This window comes from Panthera pardus, unplaced genomic scaffold, assembly GCF_024362965.1.
Source record: "Panthera pardus isolate Hobbes unplaced genomic scaffold, ASM2436296v1 HiC_scaffold_26, whole genome shotgun sequence".
NCBI lineage: Eukaryota > Metazoa > Chordata > Mammalia > Carnivora > Felidae > Panthera > Panthera pardus.
Genome location: NW_026526832.1, coordinates 949,091 through 974,836, shown reverse-complemented (window position 1 = coordinate 974,836; position 25,746 = coordinate 949,091). Strand labels below are relative to the sequence as shown.

The 25,746-nt window shown below is 47.5% G+C and overlaps 1 protein-coding gene across 2 annotated transcripts; it reads right to left on the bottom strand.

Annotated features, from left to right (window-relative positions):
• Positions 1-197: 197 nt before the first annotated feature.
• ELMOD3 (ELMO domain containing 3) lies at positions 198-25,535 on the bottom strand. 2 transcript variants are annotated; one of them, XM_019443467.2, is made up of 12 exons: positions 25,476-25,535; positions 24,122-24,399; positions 19,696-19,773; positions 19,180-19,249; positions 15,172-15,240; positions 14,075-14,163; positions 11,962-12,085; positions 11,588-11,710; positions 9,845-9,975; positions 2,038-2,114; positions 1,630-1,757; positions 198-1,153 (listed from the first exon to the last, which is right to left on the bottom strand). In XM_019443467.2, the coding sequence occupies exons 2-12, from the start codon at positions 24,170-24,172 to the stop codon at positions 951-953; spliced, it is 1,143 nt and encodes a 380-aa protein (XP_019299012.1). In that variant the 5' UTR covers positions 24,173-24,399; positions 25,476-25,535; the 3' UTR covers positions 198-950. The 2 variants fall into 2 exon arrangements, with proteins under 2 accessions (XP_019299012.1, XP_019299004.1); XM_019443459.2 differs by having other exon boundaries at positions 25,356-25,530.
• Between the last annotated feature and the right edge of the window lie 211 nt (positions 25,536-25,746).

Sequence of the window (25,746 nt, the reverse complement as noted above, 5' to 3'; positions counted from 1 at the left end):
GAGCCAGGGCCACCTTGCCCACTGGCTAGAGTGTGCAAGGAGTCTCTGGGCCTGTAAGTACAAATGGATATCTATGCCCTCAGCAGGGGCCTGGCCAGGGCAGAGCACCCTTCTCTCCTGGAGCCCGGGACCGGTGCCGTCACTGGGCTGGAGCACGTGGCTCTACCAGGCTGGAGGAAAACACCTGGGGCCCTTGGCCTAGGACAATTCTTTTATTCAAAAACTGCCGATGTGTGAACCTCCTCCTTCATCCAGGCCAGAAAACCATCCCTGGTGGCAACCGCACACCTTCATGGGGTGGGGTTTGTGCAGTAGTGGGGTGCCCAGCTGGTGGGCAGTGGGGATGGGCGGCAGTGGAGACACTCAGCCGAAAGCCGATTCTGTATCCTCAACAGCGGGGCTGAGGCATGGGGAGATGTGAGGGTGGGGTGAGTGCGAGGCCAGAAACCCCAGAGGGGCCCCATATCAGCCTGGTGGAGGAAGGAGAGGAAGACCTGTTGCTCTGGTTCGTGCTGTCCCCTGTTGGCTGCTGCCACTGCTCCTCCCTTCGAATTCTAGCCACAGGGTCCCTGTCCTGCGGGCACCCGGGGCCTGAGAGCCTGACGCCCAGGGAGTCAGAATTCTGGCACCTCTGTGTGGGCATATCTTTCGATGTGCAGATATGTAGAACATCCAGGTAGGGCTTTCCCGCCTCATGATCCATTCACTCAGTGGGATTACCTGGAAACCAACTCTAAAGTAGCTCAATTCCAATTATGGCAAGTTCATCGCTCTGGAGGCAGGTCTGTGGGGAATGGGATGAGTCTAACTGTCCCTAATGTCTCACACGGGTGAGGGTCCTTGGATTCGCCAAGGAGGTCCAGCCGGCATGCACTTGGCATAATGCGCCAAGTGTCCTTCCAAAGCCCCCGTGGCCCAGCAGCTGGGTCTTTCTGTCAGCCTCCGGTTGGTCAGATCAGCCGCGTGCCTTTGGATGAATGTGGTGGCAGGTCACACACGCCTGTGAAGGTGAGATCCTTGGAGTGAGAGGCTTGTGGCCCACAGCACTTCTGTGTTCCCAACAATGAGGCCTGTCCCTTTGACACTCCAGCCAGGTAGATTTCCAGGGTCTTGAGCAGCCGCCTCGGGCTCTTCTTGGCCAACACCTCCAAGTCTGGAACAGAGGAATGGAGAACAAAAGGCTTGAGGGGGCTTTGGGCTGCACACCAGTCCAGGCCTAGCAGCTCTGGGGGCACCCCCCAACCCAGACCCTGTGGAGAGAAGGGTGAAAGGGTCCAAGGTGGAGAGCTCTCCAGAGAGGGAGGCTGACGGACCAGGGAAGCCACAAGGAACTGCACATTCTACCTTGACCAGGGCAGTCTCGACTTTGAATGGTCAGTCCACCCGATGGACCCAGCTTTTGATTCAGTAAATATGATCTGAGGTCAGAAAGGGAGGAGAGGTGGCAGGCTCCAGAGGGTGGGCTGATGGACACTTTGGGAAGCTGGAGTTTGAGAAAGTGTGAATGGGGGGGAGGGGGGAGGAGGGGGAGCGAACTGTAACCCAAACCAGTCTAGCAACTATCCTGGGGTCCCTGAACCTGGGGACCCTAGGAGTTCAGACCCCCTAGGTCAAGACAAAAGAGCACACCTTTGAGGACAAAGCCGGAGTCTGCGATGGTCTTCTGCTGAGTCCTCCAAACGTGTGCGAGGCGGAGGAAGGTGGCGGCGTAGAAGCTGTTCACCACCGGGATCACCTTTTGCTGCCGGTTGCACTCCCTACAGCACAAGGGCGGGGAGCGGGGGGGGGGGGGGGGGGGGGGGGTGACCCGCCCCGCAGCAGACAAGCTGACAGCCCGGTGCCTCCTGCCCTCTATTCCCCCAGGGAGCCTTTCCTCAGGCAGCCTTCACCTCAGGGTAGGGTTGGACTCTGCTGGGACTGGACTCTGTTGGGGCTCTGGGAGAGGGGCTGGGAGAATGGGGCAGGGGGTGGGAGGGAACCAGGTTCTGCTGGGTCGCTTTCATCAGCTGGCTGGGGTTGACCAGCGTGGGGACTCACCTGGAGAGACATTCCTCCCTTAAGGCCTGGATTGCGATGCGGGTGATATTCACGGACATCAAACAGAAGGGGAATTGCTGGAATGGAGCGGGCACAGGGTCAGTGGCAGCCCGGCTCTTTACATGTTAGTTTCTACCGTTGCACATACCCAAGGACACCCCCTGAGGGGCACACACAGATCAGTACACTCCTTAGTTGGAAACAAGAGCCAAAGTCTCTTTATTCCATCTGCTTCCCCTAAGAAAAAGCCATTACATTATGATACAGAACTGTGCTGTCCAGTATGGTAGCAAGTAGCCACCAAGAGCGACTTAAATTAGTTAAAAATTAGGGGCACCTGGGTGGCTCAGTCGGCTAAGCGTCCGACTTCAGCTCAAGTCATGACCTCACAGTTTGTGAGTTCCAGCCCCGCATCGGGTTCTCCCAATCTCATCCCATTGAGCTTGGGATTCTCTCTCTCTCTCTCTCTCTCTCTCTACCCCTGCCCCACTTGTGCTCTCTCTAAATAAGTAAATAAACTTAAAACTTATGTAAATTAGTTAAAAATTAAGCAAAACTAAAAATCCGACTCCTCGGAACACCTGGGTGGCTTAGCTGGTTAAGTGTCCGACTTCGACTCAGGTCATGATCTCATGGTTCATGAGTTTGAGCCCCATATTAAGCTCTATGCTGTCAGCACAGAGCCTGCTTCAGATCCTCTGTCTCCCTCTCTCTCTCTCTGCTCCCCCTGCTGGTTCTCTCTCTTTCAAAATAAACAAACAAACAAACAAACATAAACAAAAATTCAACTCCTTAGTTGAAAAAAAAAACTGAACTCCTGTGACGCCTGAGGGTCTCAATCAGTGAAGCATCTGATTCTTGATCTCGGCTCAGGTCATGATTTCACAGTTATGAGATGAAGCCCCGAGTGAGGCTCGGCGCTGACAGTGGGGAGCCTGGTTGGAATTCTCTCTCTCCCTCTCCCTCTGCCCCTCCCCTATTCTCTCGCTCTCAAAATAAATAAGTAAACTTAAAAATTTTTTGAAAAACAAAACTGAAGTCCTTCGTTCTATTCGTTATATATAGAGTGCTCAGTAGCCATCTGTGCTGAGTAGCTAGCTACTGTATTGAGCAGTGCCAATAAAGAACACTCCCTTCATTGCAGAAAGTTCTGACAGCACTGAACCGTAGAGGGTCTTCTGGCTCCACAAAGATTTTTCTTGGGGTCTTCATGACATCTGGGCTCCAGATCTTGGCCTCGACGCCTGCTGGCTGTGTGTCCTTAGGAAGGCCACCCAAACTCTATGAGACTTAGCTTTCCCGTTTCTTAAAACCAAAAAGGAAATAACATTGAGGACTGCACAGGAAAGAGTTAACGCACCAGACCTGAGACTGCTGTCCTGAGAAAGACCTGCCTGCAAGGGTGGCCTTTGGCTGGCACCTGGGAACTTGGATTTTGGGAGGGTTTCCACCATCCCCTCAGGATGACTCATGTGCCTTAACTGTACAAACAATGTGGTTTATGCTGAATATCTGCTTTTTCTCTGACTCTGGAATTTTGGTGTGTGCTACACAGAGGGTGTGTGCACGACTGCCCCCATAAAACCTTGGGTACTGAATCTCTAGAGAGCTGCCCTGGCTGGCAACATTTCCTGTGCTGCATGATTCGATACTGGAGGAATTAAGTGTTTCCCGTGTGGTTCTACCAGAAGAAGACTCTTGGAAGGAAGCTCACGCCCGATTTCCTGCGGATTTGTCCCACGCACTCCTTCCCTTTGCTGATTTTCCTATTGTTAGACTAAATCATAGCTATCAGTGTGACTATAGGCCAAGTCCTGTGAATCTTCCCAGTCAATCATCGAACCTGGGGGTGGTCCTGGGGACCTTGACAAAAGGGCCATGCTGGGTGGAGTCGAGTCACTATTCATTACAAAAACGTTATGAGATCGGTTTTATTACCTACAGTTCACATTTTCTATTATCTATTCCACAACCTACTCACAGAGTTATCGTCACGAGCAATTAGATCGCATATGCAAAATACTAAGCACAGTGCCGGCCTAAGGAAGTGTTAACAAATGTTCATAATTATCCTTTCCTCAACATGAGTAGCTGAGGTCAGCAGCAATGCATTTATACCTTCATGTATTGCCTACTTAATTACCATATATACTCGTATAAGATTGCTCCCTCCCTAGACTTTTTTCAGTCTAAAAATAAACACGGGAACAAGAATATGGTAGCAACATAATTAACAGAGGATCGAAACCCAGTGTTTGCTCACTCTTGAGAACACTGTTACCGAGGCCACTTACTAAAAAGCAGTGAAAAACTGGAATTCAGATCTAAATGCCTCCTTTTCTTCAGCAGTTCCTTGGCCCCTGACAAGTGTTGCCTAGAGCTAAAATACTACACTGAGGCTGTGTTGAGGAACTGACTGAAAGACAGCGGAGGAAGCTACCTCTTCGCAGGCCTGTCATGTTGGCGGAATGAAACAAGGCATGGAAAGTGCGCGGAAGGCTATTAAAGTGTGTATGTGAGCAAGCATTACCATAAGGTGCTTCCTCGCCTGCCAGCAAGTAGCCCGATGTGCCCTGCACCCCTCGGTGTCTGTGACAGAACCCCTTCTCCGCATGGTGTGGGCTAAACACTTCCATACTGCTGGGATTCGTGGGAGTCTGCCCCCCTACGCCGGCATGTGTACTTTTTTGCCAGTTCCCCTTTAGCAGGATGTACCGTGGGTACGTGGGGCTTTACGTTTCCCCTCAGGAGAGAACAGGACCAGCTGCTGGCAGAGCTTTGGCCCCCAGCTGTTACTCTGATCTCGCACACACCTCCTGGAAAACGGTGTTTTCAAGGTTCATACGGGCTTGAGGTCAAGCTTAACTTTAAAATCTTGGCATTGCTTTTACTTCAAGGAATTTTAAAATAAATCTGGGAGGGACCTTAGAATTGTTTAGGCCAAGCCCCTTATTTCATAGAAGAGCAGGCTAAGGCCCGGAGAGGTTAAGTGACTTACATCATAGCCCCATAATAATACTGCAGATGGAGCCAGGATCTAGCTTCCTGACGCCTATACCAGCCCTCTTATTAGGTTAAACTGCTGTTCCATCTTACTGGCCAACATGCATATTGTGGAGTAAACATAAATCCCCAGGAAGTTCCATAAAGGCCAGCCGGTGAAGGGATGAGAAATGGACTGGTCAAAGCAGTCAGTCTGGGTCCGTGCAGATCAAGTACCCAGTACTCTCTCTCTCATCCTGCTGCTCCCTCTGCCTGGGATGTCCCTCCCATAGACATCTGGATGGCTTGCTCCCTCACCTCCCTCAAGCCTGTCCTTAAAAACAAATGAGGTATTCGGAGTTGGCAATACCCTCCACCCTGGCATCCATTTTCCTGTAGGCAGCTCTTACAACAGAGCTTTCGTACATCACAAGAAGGGAGACAATGAGGTCAGAGATAACTCATAGGAAATACCAATTAGCCGTGGGACCTTCAGCAAGTCATTTGGTTTCTCTGGGTCTCCATTTCCATGCCTCTAAAATGAGGGGCTGGATTGCTGAGGTATTCCTCAACTTCAAGAGAGGGGACCACGGCATAAGCTACCAGGTACGGTTCTCAAACTTAACCCAGACATTACCTCCCTGCATTGTGAAGACCACAGAACATGCCCACATTCTTACCCTGTGGGGCCCCCGATATATCTCAAGACCAGATACTTGTGAAGTCCCACTCTTGCCTCTTCCAGTGTTTCCTGGAACAGACAGGCATAAGTGAAGCCTTAAAATTTAATGGGTGCTTTTCCTCCCAAAGATACAGAGATAATGAGTAGACATCAGAAATGTAAAACTGCCCCAGGGGCGCGTGGGTGGCTCAGTTGGCTAAGTATCGGACTCTTGATATTGACTCAGGTCATGATCATACAGTTTGCCTCAGGTTCTGTGCTGACAGTGTGGAGCCTGCTTGGGATTCTCTTTCTCTCTCTGTCTCCTCTGCCCCTCCCCGCTCGCTCACACACACACACACACACACACACACACACACACTCACTCTCACTCTCTCTCTCCAAATAAATAAATAAACAATTAAAAAAAAAAAAAAGAAAGAAAGAAAAAGTGTCCCAGTGGCAGGAACCATATGATAACTTGTTTTGTATTCAAGAAGTTTTAGATTAAAAAAGGGATCCACCTAAGACACACATATACACACACTAAAATAAAATAAATTAAAAATTAAAAAGGCATCTACTTTACTAACAGTTGTGCGTGTGTATGTGTATGTGTGCCCTCATGCACACACAGATATGTATTCAACTGACTTTAAAAACATAAGATGTATTTATTTATGTATTATTACACATAAGATGTATAAAGTGTATTTTTACTCACGGAAATCAATTACATTGAGGGGCACTTGGGTGACTCAGTCTGTTAAGTGTCCGATTCTTGATTTTGGCTCAGGTCATGATCTCACAAACCATGAGATCAAGCCCCGTGTCAGGCTCCACGCTAACAGTGCAGAGCCTGCTTAGGATTCTCTCTCCCTCTCTCTCTGCCCTTCCTTGCTTGCTCTGTCTCAAAATAAATAAACTTCCACAAAAATTTTTTTAAGTTACTTTGATAACAAACACTCACTGAATGGCTAATGTGCTTGGGACTTTACATAGTTTATCTCTAACTTAGAATAATTCTGCAGGGTTGGAATTACTTTCTCATTTGACAAGAAGGAAGAAATTGAGATTCTGAGAACTACAAAACATGGCCAGCCACACTGTTACTGCAACGGTCTGTTTTGGCAACTCAGGCCTGCCCACCTCCAACCCTCTAGGGTAAGATGATCTGATGCAAGTGTTGCAGGTCTGATGCTCAGCCACTGTTCTTGGGCTCCCCTCCCTCGGGCAGTACCAAAGCACACCACCTTCCTGCACCAGTGCTGGGACAGGTACACTCGCCTCCGTAGACCTCCCCTATCAGGGCTGGGAGCGAACCTGTAGCACATGTGTGTATTCCAGGCTCTGTCCACAGAGAGGGCCTGGAAGGGTCAGAACTTACTAGCAGTGAGAACACCTGGCCCTCAGCGCTTGCTTTCTAAATGTCATTCTCCAACTAAAAGAGCAAGAGCTCCTTAGAGAAGTGGGTGATTCCAGGCCTGGAAATCATATGGGGAAAATACAAGATGAGACCAGAGCATTTTCTGCAGTCCAGAAAGCTAAATAGCGCTCAGAAAAGGGCACACTGTAAGGGCACAGGTGCCCACCTGAAAGAGCTCCGAAAATGGCCAAAGACCTTGAAATAATGTGAGCAACAAAATAAGTAACGATACTATTGGTTATAACCCATAGAAAAAGATAAATATCTATATACACTGATATAAAAACAGAGTATTTGCGCAGTCTCAAAGTATCTTCCCCAAGACAGTTACTAATTACAAAGGGGAAAAATAATAACTCTACAGCGTAGAAACCTGGCAGACACCTTAACCACACGATCAAGGTTAACCTTACCAGCAGTAAGACATGTTGGCGTTACGTGCTCCTGAGCTGAGGCACAGAGAAGGCCACTGCTCTTTTGTGGTGCTCTTACCAAAAATGCATAACCTCAATATAAAATTTGTATGGCGGAGCGTCTGGGTGGCTCAGTCAGTTGTGTCTGACTCTTGATTTTGGCTCGGGTCATGATCTCACGACTTGTGAGATTGAGCCCCGTGTCAGGCTCTGTGCTGAGCATGGAGCCTGCTTAGGATTCTCTCTCTCCCTCCCTCTCCGCCTCTCCTGCACTTGTGCTCTCTCTCAAAATAAGTGAATGGACACTTCAAAAGTAAAATAAAATTTGTATGGCGGACTGAACCCCCCAACCTTGCTCTTTCTTTTCTATTTCAGTTGATGGCCACTCTATCTTTCCAGTTGCTCAGACTAAAAATCTTTTTTTCTCACACCCATAATCAATCCATCAGAAAAATATGCTGGTTCTACTTTCTTTCTTTTTCTTTCTTTCTTTCTTTCTTCCTTTCCTTTTTTTTTTTAAAGCAAACTCTCCCTCCAACCTGGGCCTTGAACTCATAACCCCAAGACCAAGAGTCACATGCCCTTCCAACTGAGCCATCCAGGCACCCCAACTAGCTCTACTTTCTTAAGCCCATACGCTCCAGATCCCATATCCAGAATCTGACTACTTCACAACACCTCCTCTGAAAACACCCATCATCTCTGACTGGATTATAAAAGCCCTCCCTACAGACTATTCTCAACCTAGCCACTGAGAGGATACATTTAAAAATGTTGAGTTGGATCATGTACTCCAGGCTGCTGAAAACCCTCACTTTATTTAGAGTAAAATCAAAAGTCCTCATCATAACCTACCAGGCCCTCTGCCATCTGGTCCCCGTTAGCCGTATGACCTCCCTCCCGACTGTTCTCCTGGGCTCCTTCCACTCCAACTGGTTCCCTACTACCCCTTCACATGCCAGACATACTCCTTCCTCAGCACCTTTGCTCTTGTCACTCCCTCTGCGTGGAGTGTCCTCCCCCAGGTGAAGGGCCAACACCTTCACCTCCTTCAAGGTCTAGTTTAAGTCCCTCCCTCTCATGAGAGCTACCTTGAGCACCCTAACCTTACCCTACTTGTTCTTTCCGCTTAGCACTTACCACCTTTGGGCATACTTGATCATTCATTTACATGTTAGTCTCACTGCCTTGTCTTCTGTGCTAGAAGGATCTTTGCTTTGTTCTCTGATGTATCCCAAGCACTAAGCACAATAAGTAGCATAGGGAATGCTGAATAAAAATTTGTTTCTTGGGGGCCCCAGTCAGTTAAGCTCAGTCAGTGGAGTGTCTGAGTCTTGATTTCGGCTCAGGTCATGATCTCACAGTTTGTGAATTCGAGCCCCGAGTCAAGTTCTTCACTGACAGCACAGAGCCTGCTTAAGATTTTCCCTCTCCCTCTCCCTCTCCCTCTGCCTTTCTCCTGCTCAGTCTCTCTCAAAATAAATACATAAATAAATAAGTAACTTAAAATTTCTTGTATAGTGGATAAATTCCATGTTCCATGCATCTGGCATAGATGAATGGCAGGAAACAGGTCAAATTTATTTTCTAAAATGGTGGGATGGGGCACCTGGATGGCTCAGTTCATGGAGCATGCTAGTCTTGATCTTGGGGTTGTAAATTCGAGCCCCAAATTGGGGGTAGAGATTATTTAAAAAAAAAAATAAACAAAACAAAACAAAACAAAATGGTAGAACTACCACCTTTTACTACCTGGGAAAAACGTGAAACCTAACTCCAAAGAAGGCTTGGACAGACCGAGGGCTACAGGAAGCCACTTCTGGCCTGTCAGTAAGACCATGTGTCTGTCACCTGACCCTCACAGGCAAATCTCCTCCTCTGGGGCACATAAAGGCTAACTCTTCTCCTTTAGGGTCAGGAGAACCTACTAATACTGTTGAAGGGATTTCCTCAGGGAGGACAATGAGTTGACACGTTAATATCACAGCTACCAGCTACGCCTAGTGCTTCCATATACAATCTCATTTAATTTTCCCAACTATCCAGCTGAAGTGTTCGTGATTTCCATTCTATGGATGAAAAAAAACCACGGCCCTGAGGAGTTAAAGCACTTGCTTGAGACATAGGCTAACTAGTGGTAGAGCTCAGATTCCAGCGCAGGTCAGGCTGGCGGGGGAAGCCTGGTCCTGGTTTGGCCCCAGTTGTCCTGAGAGGCTTCAACCACTAGAGACAGCCCCCCGTGAGGCTCTCCTGATAGCTCAGGAGCACCATGCACCCGGATCCTGGGTCGACAGCCCTTTCTCTGGCTTCCCAGCAAAGCCCCACCTGGATATGGTGACGAGACAGGCGGAAAATCTCCTGGGCCATCAGCAAAGTCTTCGAGTCCATCACCAGGTACAGCAGGTGCAGGAGGGCAAGGAAGCCTGCTCCTCTCAGGTCTGTGGCCGGATTCGCTCCTGCAACAGAGATGAGGACATGGAGGGTGACGGCGAGCAATGCCAAATGAAGTCCCTCCTCCCGTGGGCTTCAAGGACTTGATTACCTTTGCTACAGGCCAAGTGGGGAGTCTGGACTTCCATCCCTGCCTGACTGTAACAAGGTGCCCCTTAGTTCCACCAAGGTAGTTTCAGCAAACTGGGACCTGGGAGTGAGCCCCCATACCCTTGCGATGTCAATGAAGTCTACATGGGACTCCTGTAATGAGTCATGTAATTTGGTACCTGTGCCCCTCTTAGCCAGTGGCATCAGCGGAGGCCGAACAGGGTGCCTGGGTGGCTCAGTCGGTTCAGTGTCCGACTCTTGGTTTCAGCTCAGGTTATGATTTCACGGTTCCATGAGTGAGTTTGAGCCCCATGAGAGGTTCCGCACTGCCAGCAAGGAACCTGCTTGGGATTCTCTCTGTCTGTCTCTCTCTCGGGCGCTCTCTCTCTCTGCCCCTCCCCTACTCACGCTGTCTCTGTCTCTCTCAAAATAAATAAATAAACTTAAAGAAAAAAAGAGTATATTTATCTTGATGAGCACTGAGTACTAGATGGAATTGTTGAAACACTATTATTATACACCTGAAACTAATTTATCACCAGCAGGACTACTTTAGAAAATGGCTAAAGGAAGTTCTTGAAAATGAAAGGAAATGATAAAAGAAGAAATCTCAGAATATCAAAAAGGAAGACAGAGCAATACAAAGAGTAAACATACGGGCAAATACAGCAGACTTTGCTCCTCCTCTTGAGTTTTTAAAATTGTTTGATGGTTAAAACAAAAATCGTAACACTGACATGATTTTCATTGCATATGGAGGAAAATTTTAAGATAATTATATTATAGATGAGGGAGGATAAAGGAATTTAAACATGTTGGCAATGCCAATGGAACAATTAGTTATAGGTACTTAAAATTTCCTATTTATTTTATTTTCAGAGAGAGAGAGAGAGAGAGAGAGAGAGCGAGCATGTGCACACACAAGTGGGCAAGGGACAGAGAGATCGGGAAAGAGAATCCCAAGGGCTTGAACCCACGAACCGTGAGATAATGACCTGATCTAAAATCAAGAGCAGGGATGTTTAACTGACTGAGCCACCCAAGTGCCCCTAAAACTTCCTTTTTAAATGAAGACATTTTCCTATTCTATATAAATGTAACTTGATACGATTTTGAAAAAAGAGTTGTATAATCCCAAAACAGCTGAAATCATTTTGTTTCACTCAAAAAATAAAATAGTATAAAGCAAAATTTTTATCTGTGTTAAAGGAATGAGGAAAAAGAAAACACTAGATTCCAAATCCTATCACTCTGATGCTTTCTGTCTCACTTAGAGTAAATGTTTGACAATGGCCTGTAAGGCCACAAGTGATCTTTTCACTTCAGCCACACTCCTTGCCATTTCTCAAGCATAGTGAACATGCTCACCTCAGGGCCTTTGCATTTCCCATACCCTCTTCCTGGAATGCTTCCCCCCAAGATATCCAGTCTCAGGGTGTTGGCATGATAGGAAGAAGACTGTCTGGGCTCTTGCTCTAGTGGTGGAATCAGGGGTCAAGGAAAAGATGAACCATTCCTGTCTCTTACCCTGAAAGCCCAGATCTTCCCAGTGGTCTCCGTAGAGGGCACAGTCAAACTTGGAGCCAGTCAGCTTCTTATAGATGGTCTGCAGGACTCGGCCATGCATTGGGTCTTGGTTATCCAGGCCACCTACCCAAAAACACATCCCGCCCCCCCGTCGGATTGCTGGCCTCTGAAGGGATGACTGAGTGTTTCTCAGAAAATGGTTGATACAAAGTAGATCTGGACTGTACTCGTCACTGTGTTTTCCCACATTTTCATCCCGCGGCTCCCGCTCTCCCCCACAACATGGTACATGAAAGACCTCTGGCTTAGCCTCAATAACAGGTGGGCAAACAGTGTTCTCTGCCTGACCACAGATGCAGCACCCGTGCACTCACACTGAGCAATGGTCAGGACCAAGTCCCTTTCTTCACGGAGGCCCTGGTGGAGCTTTGGAGGCCCGAAGAGGCAGTGCCGGAGGGCAGCGAGCCCAGTCCTTCGAATAGTTGGCTGAATTTTTTTCTGGGGAGGAAATCGCAAGCCATGAGCAGAGGGCTGAGTTCACCTGCTTGTTTGTTTATTTATTTATTTTTATTTTTTTATTTTTTTAATTTTAGGGAGAGAGAGGGATAGCATGAGCAGGGGAGAGGGGCAGAGGGAAAGAGAGAATCCCAAGCAGGCTCCATGCTCAGTGCAGAGCCCGATGCAGGGCTCGATTCCACATGATCTGAGGGTCATGATCTGAGACGAAATGAAGAGACGGACGCTCAACCAACTGAGCCACCCAGGCGCCCCTCTGAGTTCACCTGCCTTAATAAACTGACCTTTAGGATCAGTACAGGGACTGTTCTTGCAGAAAGAAGTAGCTCCCCCAACGACCTGGCTGGGCTGTGGGCCAGGGAAAGGGGGTCGAAGCTGTGAAACACCTGCTCAATCTCTGGAGACAGGCTCTTCTGGCCCCCAGGATTTTTGTGAGTAGGAAAGAGATATAGGCATTATTAGCCCGTTGTCTGCATTTGCTCCTCCGGGTTTCTCCAGAGCTACCTATTCCACCGACTGCCAAGGAGGCTAGAGATGGCTGACGCAGGGACCCCCGCTTTGGTCTGACAGAAGCCAGGCCAGGTTTCCCGGCAGGGCCGCTTTCCCTTTTGTAGGTCTATCTCTTTCTGGAAAGGACATAAATTATAAAGTCTCGCAGGTCCTCTCAACTTCCAGGGTGAGGGAGCCGGTGGGGAGGCATGTTTAGTGGGGGCTTTTTTGGAGCCGGATACCTGAGGGGTAGCTGGAGCATTCTGTCCATACCACAACCAGCACAACCAGCACCTCCTAAACCAGCACCTCCTAAGCCAGGTCATGTTGACTTATGCCTCAAGGGCCACTGCAGCAGGTATTAGAATTTTCTGGTTTTGGTAGCTTCTGCCTCTCTGGGTCCTAAAAACCAACCTGATTCTTATCTTTGCAGCCTTTCTTTTTTTTTTTTTTTTTTTTTTTTTAACGTTTATTCATTTTTGAGACAGAGAGAGACAGAGCACGAACAGGGGAAGGGCAGAGAGAGAGGGAGACACAGAATCAGAAGCAGACTCCAGGCTCTGAGCCATCAGCCCAGAGCCCGACGCGGGGCTCGAACTCACGGACCGCAAGATCGTGACCTGAGCTGAAGTCGGACGCTTAATCGACTGAGCCACCCAGGCGCCCCTCTTTGCAGCCTTTCTTAAACCTGGTTTTAGGTTGAAGATCTGCAATCACAATCCTCTAAAATTACTCGTAGTCACTCAAGATGCCCCAGAAAGCCCTCGAGCTTTTATTCTCCTCAATGTTTTTAAAATTCTCCTCGGGGCGCCTGGGTGGCTCAGTCGGTTAAGCTTCCGACTTCGGCTCAGGTCACGATCTCGCAGTCCGTGAGTTCGAGCCCCGCGTCGGGCTCTGGGCTGATGGCTCAGAGCCTGGAGCCTGCTTCCGATTCTGTGTCTCCCTCTCTCTCTGCCCCTCCCCCGTTCATGCTCTGTCTCTCTCTGTCTCAAAAATAAAAAATAAACGTTAAAAAAAATTTTTTTTTAAAATAAAATTCTCTTCAAAAAATTTTTTTTAAAAATAAAATTCTCTTCAATGTTTTAAAATCCTCACATATTTTTAAAATTCTCAAATCACTTCTGGTTCCGAGGGAACAGAAGATTTTCCTACAATGGCCATGGATTACTCAGCTTTCTAGACAGGATGCCTTGCTTCCCTAAGGAGCTATCTAGCATTTGATTCCAGAGGAAGAACAGGGAGCCGCAACACAGACCTCTGTATGACAGGGCCATAAGAACTCTGGGGCACAGTCCCAAAAAGGCCACTGGGGTCCTGTATGAAGCATGGGTCCTTAGCTACCCCTGATTCTGTGCTCTAAGATTTCTTAGGTGAGGTAGGATCCTCAACTGGAAGCTTCAATCTAGCTTGCCCAGTGTGGGATAGAAACCTGGCCCCTGGGAAGAAGGTGCTTTGCCTGAGACCCCAAAAGTACTTTCATACCTTGAAGGAAGAGAGGTCCACAGTCTGGAAATGCTGCAGGGCTTCATTGAAGGAGATTAGCTGCCCAGGCTGGTCTGAGCTGGCCTGACCTATAGCAAAGGGGAAGACACTCCAGGATTTACAACAGTAGTCATTCCATCGGCGAACATTTACTGAGGGCCCTCTGGTTGTCACCTCTAAGCCAAACGCTGGCCTTCAGTTGCAAACGTCAGATACCTACAGCTAAAACCAATTCTTTTTCAAGGGGCTACCATTATCTGCTGGGCCAGCTCCCTTTTAAGACCAGGCTGTTCAGAGGCTTGCTAGGCTGATCTCTGCAGCTGAGTAGGGACAGATCTGACCTGCGGGGGCGGGGGGGGGGGGGGTGTCCCTAAATTCCACTCATCTGTGAGGAGGCAACTCACTGACTGGAGTAGGTGCCCCTGTGGGAGCATGCCAAGGTCTGTTTAGGGGCCTTTCCTAACTGCTACTTTGCCCTTTCTCACACCCTGTATGTGAATGACCCCCTTTCTGTCCTTTGGTACTGTCCACAGGGAATTAATTATCAGTTAGCAAATATAGGTGATGACTGATACAGTCCATTGTAATGGCTTTTCAGGAGCCCCAGGGAAGCTCAAGCCAGGTATGGGTCCCAGTTCTACCCTCTTACAGCTCCATCCAAACCTGTCAAAAAAGGAAGTGAGACCATTTTCACCCAGCCCTCGGAGCCGTCCAGCAGATGGCTTCAGCCCCTATCTCCAGAGACCTCCCGGTACAGTGAACAACTTTAGGCAGGGACCCTGGCTGCTGGCCTCCATCCTTCTGCCCAATCTCATCACCCTGCAGAAGCTGACCCTGGCCAAGGTCCTCCCTGTCTTCTCTCAGGTGTGAGTGGATGGCAGCCCTTTCCCCATGGCATTCGTTCCCATTTCCTCCAGAGGCAGAATGTCATCATCTCTGGATTTGGGAAGATATTTTATTCTATGTCAAAGGGCTAAAATGAAAATGCTCAGTAATTGTCTCCTAATCTCAGAGTCACAAAAATGTTAGCCACACATGTGGATGGCACCCTTCCTAGCAGCTGGGCTGTGTGGAGACAGTGCCGTTCCTGCGGTTACCTGTCTCCGTCCGGATGTTGTCCACAGCTTCCCATTCTTCTTGGGCTCTGAGCACCTCCACACTCACAGCTGTAACAGTGAGAAAGGGAGACCCTCTGAGATCTAGGTATGTCTGGATCGCTGCTGCAGCCCCCGCCTTGGTTGCCTGTCTTGGATCTCATTGCCCTCAGGTACCCTCTCCACACGGCTGCCAGCGTGAACGTTCAAAAAGGCAGCCCCCTCTGATGTCAGCCCCCTGCTCAAAATCCTCCAGGGATTCTCCATAATTGTCAAGATAAAACCCAAACTCTTCAGCACAGCATCTAAATACGTTCACAGTCTGGGTCTCTCTTGCATCTCTAGCTGTCACGTAGGGCATGCAGAATCCCTCCACACCTCCCACCTTCGGTGCCTCTGCACAGACGGTTCTGCCACCGCAAAGTCAGCACCCCAGTTAACTCTGATGTCGGCCCTCACCCACACACCTTCTTTGACTTCATTAAATCTGGATTGGGAGTCACTCCTCTGTAAACTCCTGACACCCAGTGCTCGTCAGTGCTGGAATGGTCTCTCCCACTACACTGGGAGCTACATGAGGACCGGGTTCTCCAGAACCTAGCTCAGTGCCTGACCCAGGGCAGGTGTTCAACAAATGTTTGCTAAATGAATGAAAGCACTGGAAAAGCAGGAGAAAACAAGCAGCAAGATAGGTTCTCTATAGCCACCACCCAGCCCTTTCTCCAAACCACAGCTGTCACTCTTTAGCCCAGACTGCTGGTGGCACGTCCTGTCGCGGGCTTTTCCTATTTGCGAGAGAGGAAATCAACAAATAATGGAGAAAACAGAGACACTTGAGTCCAAGACCCCAAATCACGACCCCTCCAGCCTCTACCTCCAGTGGTAAAAGTGAGGGGGCAGCTCCTCTCGGCCATGCAGTCTTGACTGAGGATAGTACAGGACAATTAACTGTTTTGAAAATACACTTGCTAATAAAATAAAATCAATAAAATGCTACCAGAAACTCAAACCACTAACAGATATCGAGGAAGAGAGAGCTGCTGGGAAGCCATGGAGGGCTGTTACTGCCAGCACACTCCAGAGCCAAGTGCCGGTGGGCACTTTCCCTCTGCCGCTCCCCAGCGGTGCTTCCGTGGGCGAGGCACGGACTATGTGCCATCACTCACTGCCACAAGGAGGGGCGTGACTCCTTAGCTTCTCAGGGCAGAATGTGGCCCAAAGATGGGTACTCAGTATGTGTCAGCTAGTATTACTGACAGTCCTGGGTTCAGGTCCAGGGGAGCAGTGGGTAGTGGCAGCAGGGGACATGGGTCTGGATTTCTAGGAAATTCAATCTTGCCAGCCCCCGTCTGGAGTGGACTGGGACCCCGAACCTCCGGGCTCCCAAGCTAGATCACTTCACCAGGATACAGTGCCTGACCTTGGATGGTGAAAAAAATAAAATTTCCTTCCAGCATGCTGGACCCCAGGGAGATGCAAAGGAGGGAGAAAGCGGTTGAACAAAGAGAAGAGTGGAGTGGCAGTGGGGACTGCTCATTATGGTGCTGACGAGGGCCTCGTCACCCCTCACCCTCACCAACACCCAGCTTCACGGACTCTTCACACTACAGGCCCTCGTTCCAAGCAACTTGGTCAACTTTTCACCCCATATACCCTCACCTACCAAGAACTTGCCAGAAGCTTGTGAGTCAGGAGGAGAAACCTCACCAGGAAGGTGTACGAATCTGCTGAGATTGCAGGTTGGTCAACAGGAAATATAAGGTCCCAGCCAGCAACTGCACTCCGGTGCCTAAACACTGGGGACAAATGTCCAAGGCACGCAAGAGCATCTCCTCCCCTTCCTCTTGGAACCAGGGAGACTCCTCCTCCATCCAAAGATGATCCTGACATTAAATACTAATGCCCCCCTCATTAACAGAAAAAAGTGGAGGCAAAACACAAATCTTCAGGATAGTGAATGCAGCTCACATTAGCACAGGTCTTTATCTTTCTTCCTCTTTCAACTGCCTCCTTTATTTGGGCTCTCTTTCACTTACACAGGAAACAGCATTGCTGAGTTAGTAAGCTTGCTTATCTATCTATCTATCTATCTACCTAATTTTTAAAGATTTTATTTTTTCAATGTTTATTTATTTATTTTAAGAAGTTTCTGTCTTTTTAAGTTTATTTATTTTTTAAAATTTATTTTGAGAGAGAGAGAGCACGTGTGCAAGTGGGGGAGGGGCAATGAAAGAGGGAGAATCCCAAGCAGGCTCTGCACTCAGCACAGAGCCCAACACGGACCTGAACTCACAGAACGTGAGATCATGCCCTGACCTGAAATCAAGAGTCAGGCGCTTAACTGACTGAGCCACCCAGGCGCCCCTAAATGTTTATTTTTGAGAGAGAGAGAGGGAGGGGCAGAGAGAGAGGGAGACAGAGGATCTGAAGCAGGCTCCACGCTGACAGCAGAGAGACTGACGTGGGGCTCGAACTCACAAACTGCAAGATCATGACCTAAGTCTAAATCGGACACATAACTGAGCCACCCAGGCGTCCCCAAAATTTTATTTTTTTAAAGTAATCTCTATACGTGAGGCTCGAACTCATGACCTCAAGATCAAGAGTCGCACACTATGTCTGAGCCAGCCAGGTGCCTCATAAGCCTATCAATTTAAATGAGCTGAGAGCAATCTGGAAGAAAAGTGTAATCATTCAATACGATTAAAAATATCTGGCATATAGCTGCCAGTTGTACTGAAATATAAAATATTTTAGCATTTAAAGCAAGATGTCTAATAAATGTTAGGTTTGTCATCACACAGTGAAGATAAAATTCTGTTTTTTTTTAAATGTTTGTTTTTGAGAGAGAGGGAGAGAGGGACAGAGAGAGAGAGAGAGAGAGACAGAGTGTGAGTGGGGGAGGGGCAGAGAGAGAGAAGGAGACACAGAATCCGAAGCAGGCTCTAGGTTCTGAGCTGTCAGCACAGAGCCCGACATGGGGCTCAAACTCACAAACCATGAGATCATGACCTGAGCTGAAGTCAGACGCTTAACCAGCTCAGCCAACTAGGCACCCCAAAATTCTTTTTCTTTTTTAAATGTTTATTTATTTTTAAAAGACAGCACGAGTGGGGCAGGTGCAGAAAGTGGGGGACAGAAGATCCAAAGTGCACTCAAACTCATGAACCACAAGATCAATACCTGAGCCAAAGTCAGATGCTCAACTGACTGAGCCACCCAGGTGCCCCGTTAAAATTCTATTAGAAGAAACTTCATAGATCTCCAAATAGTTTTTCTACATTAGAATATTTTTAGCAAGTCCCATATTTCTGGAGATTATATTTTCAGTTTGCGGAATTTAAAGATGACAATACAATGAGCACTTACTACAGATTTATAGTTTGTGTGCTAAGCACTTTACCTTACTTAGCTCACTTATTCCTTACACAATTCCTGTTACACGGCAATTCTGTCTGATGCACGCCCAGCTTCATAGATGAAGTAAGTAAAGGTTAGAAGGTTAAGAAACGTGGCTCATGATCCTATAGCTGGTGGGCAGAAGCAGCACTTAACCCAGAGACATGGGATTCCAGAATTGGTGTTTTTCAACTATGAGTGGGCATTTCTGTGTCATAAATCAGCAAGCGAAATGAGCTTTAAATATAGTACATGAGAGAATCATAAAGCCGATAAAATAGGATACTTTCTCTAAGGCTTTTCACATGCACTGAAATCATTTTATTGTCACAGTATCCCTCTGAGGATAAAGGAGGCATTGATATCCCCACTGCAGACACAAAGATGATATGACTTGCCTAAAAGTACACAGTAAGCCACGAGCAGAGCTAGATCAGGACTCAAGCCTTTTGACTCCTAATCCAGAGTTGATTCTAATTTTCCTTGAAGAACGATAAATCTATCAAGTTGTATAGGACAAGTAGTGAAAGAAGTACAAATGATGAAGAATAGACGTGGGGAGCTCTGACTTGGGTCCCACCCAGGCTCCAAGGGCCCTGAAGGGGACCTTACCACCTGGCTCCCATCCATTCGCTTCTGCTGTCAGGGCCCGGAGGATGCCATGGTTCTTCAACTCTGAGATCTGTAGGGGCAGCTGACCTTTAGTGTGAGGGCGAATCCACACCCCTCCGTCCACATAACCAATTCCCACCCTTGGAACTGGAGACCAGAAGGATGGGTTGATTAAAGCCAATCTTAAAAGAGAAGCACATGGAAAACTCCCGCTCTGAGGTACAAGTTGCGTGATGTGGGGACAAGCATGTGCTCTCCTTGAAGAGTAAATAAAACTTCACGTCACTCCATTGAGACTGTGGTGTGCCTTTGGTATTCCCACTGCACTTTACAGTCTGCTTCACTAGCGCAATTATCTTACTGGCTAGAGGTTGTTTTGCAAGTTTGTGCCCCACACCTCTGCTCCCAAGTGTGAGTTCCTGGAAGCAAGGTCTGTGCCGTGCTGTGTGCCCAGCACCACAAACTGGCAACAAAAGCCTGTATTGGCAGGAGGTACTGGAGTTGGGTGATACGTACAGGAATTCCTCTGAAAGCCTGAAGAACACTGTTTTCCTTGTCATATGGTGGAGGACACACAGCACACACACTTTCAACCTGGAAGACAAAGCAGGATCAACCTCTTGGGCACATATAGGTCCTCCAAAGTTGACAGCTTAAATGTCACACTTTTTCGCAACACCACACACACAAAAATGGCTGAACTCCCGAGAAGTCAACTACAAGGAACACTGTAAGGGAAAACTTCTGCTTCATCTGGTTTTTTGGTTTTAAAAAAAAATTTTTTTTTAACGTTTATTCATTTTTTGAGAGACAGAGAGAGACAGAGAGTGAGTGGGGGAGGGGCAGAGAGAGAGGGAGACACAGAATCTGAAGCAGGCTCCAGGCTCTGAACTGACAGCACAGAGCCCGATGCAGGGCTCGAACTCGCAAACTGCGAGATCATGACCTGAGCTGAAGCCGGACGCTCAACCAATGGAGCCACCCAGGCGCCCCTGCTTAATCTGGTCTTAAGAAAAACTGCAAAAAGCTTAGTTAATGCTATCTCAGATTTCTTGGCTCCGTGAAACATCTCAGGGCTCTGAGTAAGTAAAGCTCAGTCAGGCAGTTCCCTTACCTTTGGCTAAACCTTGCCCCATCAGAGTGTAAAAAAAACCACTTGACCAACTTTTGCAATTCAGATTACCAATACAGGGCTAATTTTACTAATAATGTTGGAAATAAAATCCTACAAATCAGTTAGGGAAAGAAACCCGACCCAGTAGAAAGACAGGCATGGATATGGACAGCTTACAGAAAAGGAAACACGAATAGTTCTGAAACATACAAAAAAAATGCTCAACCGCACTCATAAGAGAAAGGTCAGGGGCGCGTGGGCGGCTCAGTCAGTTAAGCAACCGACTCTTGATTTCAGCTCAGGTCATGATCTGATGGTTCATGAGCAGAGCTTGCTTGGGATTCTCTTTCCCCCATCTCTCTGTCCCTCCCCCGCTTGTTCTCTTGTTCTCTCTCTCAGAATAAATAAATAAACTTAAAAAAAATATGAGAAATGTCAAATAAAACTACTCTGAGATTGGGGTGCCTGGGTTAAATGTCCGACCTCAGCTCAAGTCATGATCTCACAGTTCATGAGTTCAAGCCCCGCATCAGGCTCTGTACTGACAGCTCAGAGCCTGGAGCCTGCTTCGGATTCTGTCTCTGTCTCTCTGCCCCTCCCCTGCTCGCACATTGTCTCTCTCAAAAATAAATAAACATTGGGGCGCCTGGGTGGCTCAGTCGGTTGAGCGTCCGCCTTCGGCTCCGGTCATGATCTCACAGTCTGTGAGTTCCAGCCCCGCATCAGGCTCTGTGCTGACGGCTCAGAGCCTGGAGCCTGCTTCGGATTCTGTGTCTCCCTCTCTCTCTGCCCGCCCCCCCCCCCCCGCCCCGCTCATGCTCTGTCTTTCTCTGTCTCAAAAATAAATAAAAACATTAAGAAAAAAAATTTTTTTTAAATAAAAAATAAAAATAAATAAATAAACATTAAAACAAAAAAATTTTTAAAAATCTACTCTGAGATAATATTTTTCACTTATCATATTAGCAAATATCAAAAAGTGTGATAACACACTGTGTCGGCTAGCGAACTGTTAGAACACTCTGAAGGGTAAACTGTTTCCATCCCTACAGCTTGATAATATCTGACAGAATCAGATACACTTTGTGCATTTTGGGTCTGTAACTGCATTCTAGGAATTTACCCAATAGATATATTTGTCCGTGTGCAAAATGACATGCTTATAGCACTGTTCACAGTAGCACTGTTTGTAATGGCAAAAGGCTAGAAAAACCCCAAATGCCCACTAAAGGACTAGCTAAACAAATGAAAGCACATTAACTCAACGAGATCCAACATAGCCATAAAGAAAATGAATAAGAAAGTACTTTGTGGACAATATGGAACGATCCATGTGATATATCAAGTGAAAAAAGCAAAGGGCAGAGTATATATGCTATTTTACCATGTGTATTTTCAGAAAATACACAAATACATTTGCTTCGCTCTGCTAAGACGTTGTCCAGAATTACACCCAAAGAAGCAGTGACTTGGCCTCCAGAAGAAAACTGGGTGGCCGGGGCACAAGAGTAGAAGGCAGTTTTTTCACTATAGATACATCCTCCGTGCTTTTTGGAGTCTGAACCATGTGAATGTGTTATTTTCTCTAAAATAAATAAAAGAGGGGCGCCTGGGTGGCTCAGTCGGTTAAGTGTCTGACTTTGGCTCAGGTCATGATCTCGCGGTTTGTGAGTTCGAGCCCCACGTCGGGCTCTGTGCTGACAGCCTGGAGCCTGCAGCCTGCTTCGGATTCTGTTTCCCTCACTCTCTGCCCTCCCCCACTAGCGTTGTCTCTCTCTCTCAAAAATAAATAGACGTTAAAAATTTTTTTTAAATAAACACAAGAAACTAATTAAAACTAGTAAAAAAAAAAAATCAGTGCTTTTGTCAAAGCTGCAGAATTCCAGCTTATTCTGTTACTCTAATCCTTCTCACATACATTTGCCAACTACTACTCCTTAAACAGAGCTTTGATTCCTTTATGACGAGGACACAGGAATGGCTGCCGAAACACACCATGGCTGAAAAAACTCTTCCGTCGCTGGCCTCATGATGCTCCCTCATGAATTTTTTTTTGACACCGTTTACTTATTTATTTTTAAAAACAGGAGAGGGGCAGAGAAAGAGGGAGAGAATCTCAAGCAGGTCAGCCCAGCCCCGACACAGGACTCCACCCCATGAACCGTGAGATCATGACCTGGGCCGAAATCAAGAGTCAGCTCCTCAACCAACTGAGCCACACAGGTACTCCGATGCCTTCTCACTGCTATTGCCCACTTCGCCCCTGTGAACACGCTTGCTGTAGTTCCTCTCGCCTCCATCCCTCTGGTTGTGTGGTTTTCCTCCAGAATACGCCCCTACCGCCACCTCTTGTGTCCTCCGGTCCCTTTAAGATCAGTTGCATCTCCTCAAGGTGGCCCGCCTTACCCACTGGGGCCACACTACAAGGGTCTCTCCCCTTCTCTCAGCCCTGCAGCCAGTCCTGTGGGCGGCACAAGCTCCCTGCCAAAGGCCCGTGTGATGAGGAAACAGCTTTTCTGAGTTGCTTCCTCAGGGCTGACAGTACGACGAACCTGCTTACAGCCAGAGTCTGGACATTTAGACAGGAACCCGGGCTTAGGATTCCTGCTACGAGTGCCTGCTTTGCTTTTTCTGGGGCATCTTTGAAAATAATCACTTAGAGTTGAGCCCAAGAGAAGTCAGTGACCTCCACCTTATGAGCAATAGGGGTACTTGCTCATGATCTGGTACTGAGGACCACCCTTACCTCAGCTCCCTGCCCCCTCTGCACATTCACCCCTGCCGCGTTTCTGGGGTCTGTAAGTAGTAAGTCTTGTGACTCCTTCTTTGTGAGTATGCTGAAATTGTACCTAGAGTTTTTTTCTTGTTTTAATGTTTATTTATTTTTGAAAGAGTACAAGTGGGACAAGGGCAGAGAGAGAGGGGGACAGAGGATCTGAAGCAGGCTCCGTGCTGACAGCAGCGAGTCCAATGCAGGGCCTGAATTCACAAACCGTGAGATCATGACCTGATCTGAAGTCAGACATTCAACCGACTGAGCCACCCAGGTGGCCGGTACCTAGAATTTTTACTTCCCCCCAACACAGTCTATCTTTAAATCACACTCTGCTGCTTTGAGTGGAGGAATCTTCTCTTATACTTCTTTCCTGTTTCTGACACCCATTAGCAGAGTATTTGGCACAAAATGCATTCTCAAAAATATGTGATGATTCATTATGCTGAACAACTCCCTGTAGGGATCTGTGTACTCAGGATTCATTTCATCCTTCCTTTCCCTCTCCAATTCAGTCCCTTCCAGTGGCCAAAGGCTTCTCTCTGTAGTAGAGTAGAGAAAACCTTCCTGGACTCCCAAAGCAAAGGCTTTATCCCAGAGGCTAATAAATCCCACAGGGTCCCTGTAAGACCATTTCTGGACAAGGGAGGGAGAAAGGGAGGTAGAGTCAGCTCCCAGACTCACAAGTCATTACCCTGGACTCCGAGTCCTGAGGCTAATCAAGCCAAAGCATATGTGTGGCAAAGGGTCAATACAGTAACAAGCTGATGAGTCACAAATACCTTGGGGGATTCCTCATTGAACTTCTTCTCTCACCCAAGCAAATCCAAAACAAAATCCCATGACCCACTTAGAACATAAGCTACCAGCAAAGGCAACTGACCCAGAGGTGAATGAATAGAAGCTTCTCCTAATAGAACAAAGAACATTATAATGAAAGTTTTCCTGTAACATTTCTAAAGTTCTACATTCTAGTGATATATCCTCTGTGTTACCACTATTAACAATATATCCCCAACCAACACCTTCTTCCCTAAATCGAAGTACTTGCTTACCTGTCCATCTCTTATTTCTTTCTCATGGAAAGAGCAAGAGTTTTCATTCATGATTCAAAGTCATTTGTTAAGTGAGCTTTGTCCTTGGGCTCAGAAAGGAGTTTAATAAGGATTAGAAGTATGGAGAAAGCCTGACACCCAACTGTTCCGCCTTTGCCTTCCTTCTTGGCAGTCATTCAGACTAAGAGTAGGAAAACAGTCCCTGTGTGCCATCACCAGGGTGTGGGAGGTTTCTGCGAGTACTGAAAGAAGTCCCTGAAGTCTCTGAAGTCTCAGCACTGTTAAAAAAAAAAAAGAAAAAAAAGAAAGCTAGTTTCATCATTCGGTAAAGCCTCTGTTAAGAAAAATTGACTTTAAAAATTTTTAAGCAAGAAACTTATTCTGAATAAATCAGCTGCTTTAGCCAAATCCTAACTCTTACTATCCATGCCACCCGATGACAGAAGGGGATGGTGTAGGAGTCTGAGGGTTGGATTCTCAAGTGTCCAGAAGGCAGAAGCACTGCTGTTAAGTGGTAGGGTCAGTTCTAACCTGAAGTCACTGGGATTTGGGGACAACTTATCAAAGGGTGGCATCCCGGTGGGTGGTCTTAGCTGAAATGCTTAGGCTTTGCTTAAGTCTCAGACACGGGTTGGGTCTGGGGGCTTAGAATACTAGGCCTGGTTCCTATGATGATAGAAAATCAAAATCCAACACGTTGCCTTGTCAGTGAACACCAATATGGTACATGTTAGCCAGTGTGGCTAACTCTAAGGCAGTCATCCTACAAGCCCGCCTTGGGAAGGGGGCTGGACAGGCCCATAACCTACCGTGGAGGAGCTAGACATCATGGATGCCTGTTACAACAATCTGGATCATAGGTGGGCAGACAGTCCACCACTGACTGACAATCACGCTTCACAGATGTGGGTAACTTAGGAAGGAGGGTGGCCTCTCTTTGAAGTCAGCTCCCCACTGTGGGAACATGATCCGGATTCCCTAAGAACTGGCTGCCAGTAACAAACTAGAATCTTTGCCAAGATGCACTGATTCCTAGCACCAAGAATGGGAATATTTCCTGGCTATTAGGCTGGACGTTTGGGTAACTGTAATTTAGGGGGGAGGACAGTGTTCGGTGGTCATGGTACCTCAGGAATTAGCTCTCTCTCACTGTATCCTCCGGGGTCTCAGCATCTGGTTCCCTTTCCTTTCCCTTCTCCTTGACCTCCATGACACCATATAACAAAACACTCACACATTAGCCAACGCTGGGAAGGTGACAGGCAGGTATGGTAAGAGCGACATCAAGAAGCCTCTTCTGTTTCTGTGTATGAAATGAATCAAGCAGCGTAGAAGTATGACCAGCTTTACACACCTGCTAGTGCCTCAGGTCTGGCTGGAACTCTGGGGGCTTCAACAGGTACAGTTAGTATCTGTATCAGAGATAGAAAAGAGCAAAAATTCTGTCAAATAAGCAAGTAATGCAAGAAGTCACTCCCAGCAACATTAGGCTAGTTCCTTATAGTTGGGCCCAAGGAAATGGCCTTCCTCTAAGGACGGATCCTTTACCAAATTAAGGATTTATGGTGCACCCACTTTAGGCAAGGAGCTACATTAAGGGATATGATTTTCAAACTTCCTGCTGG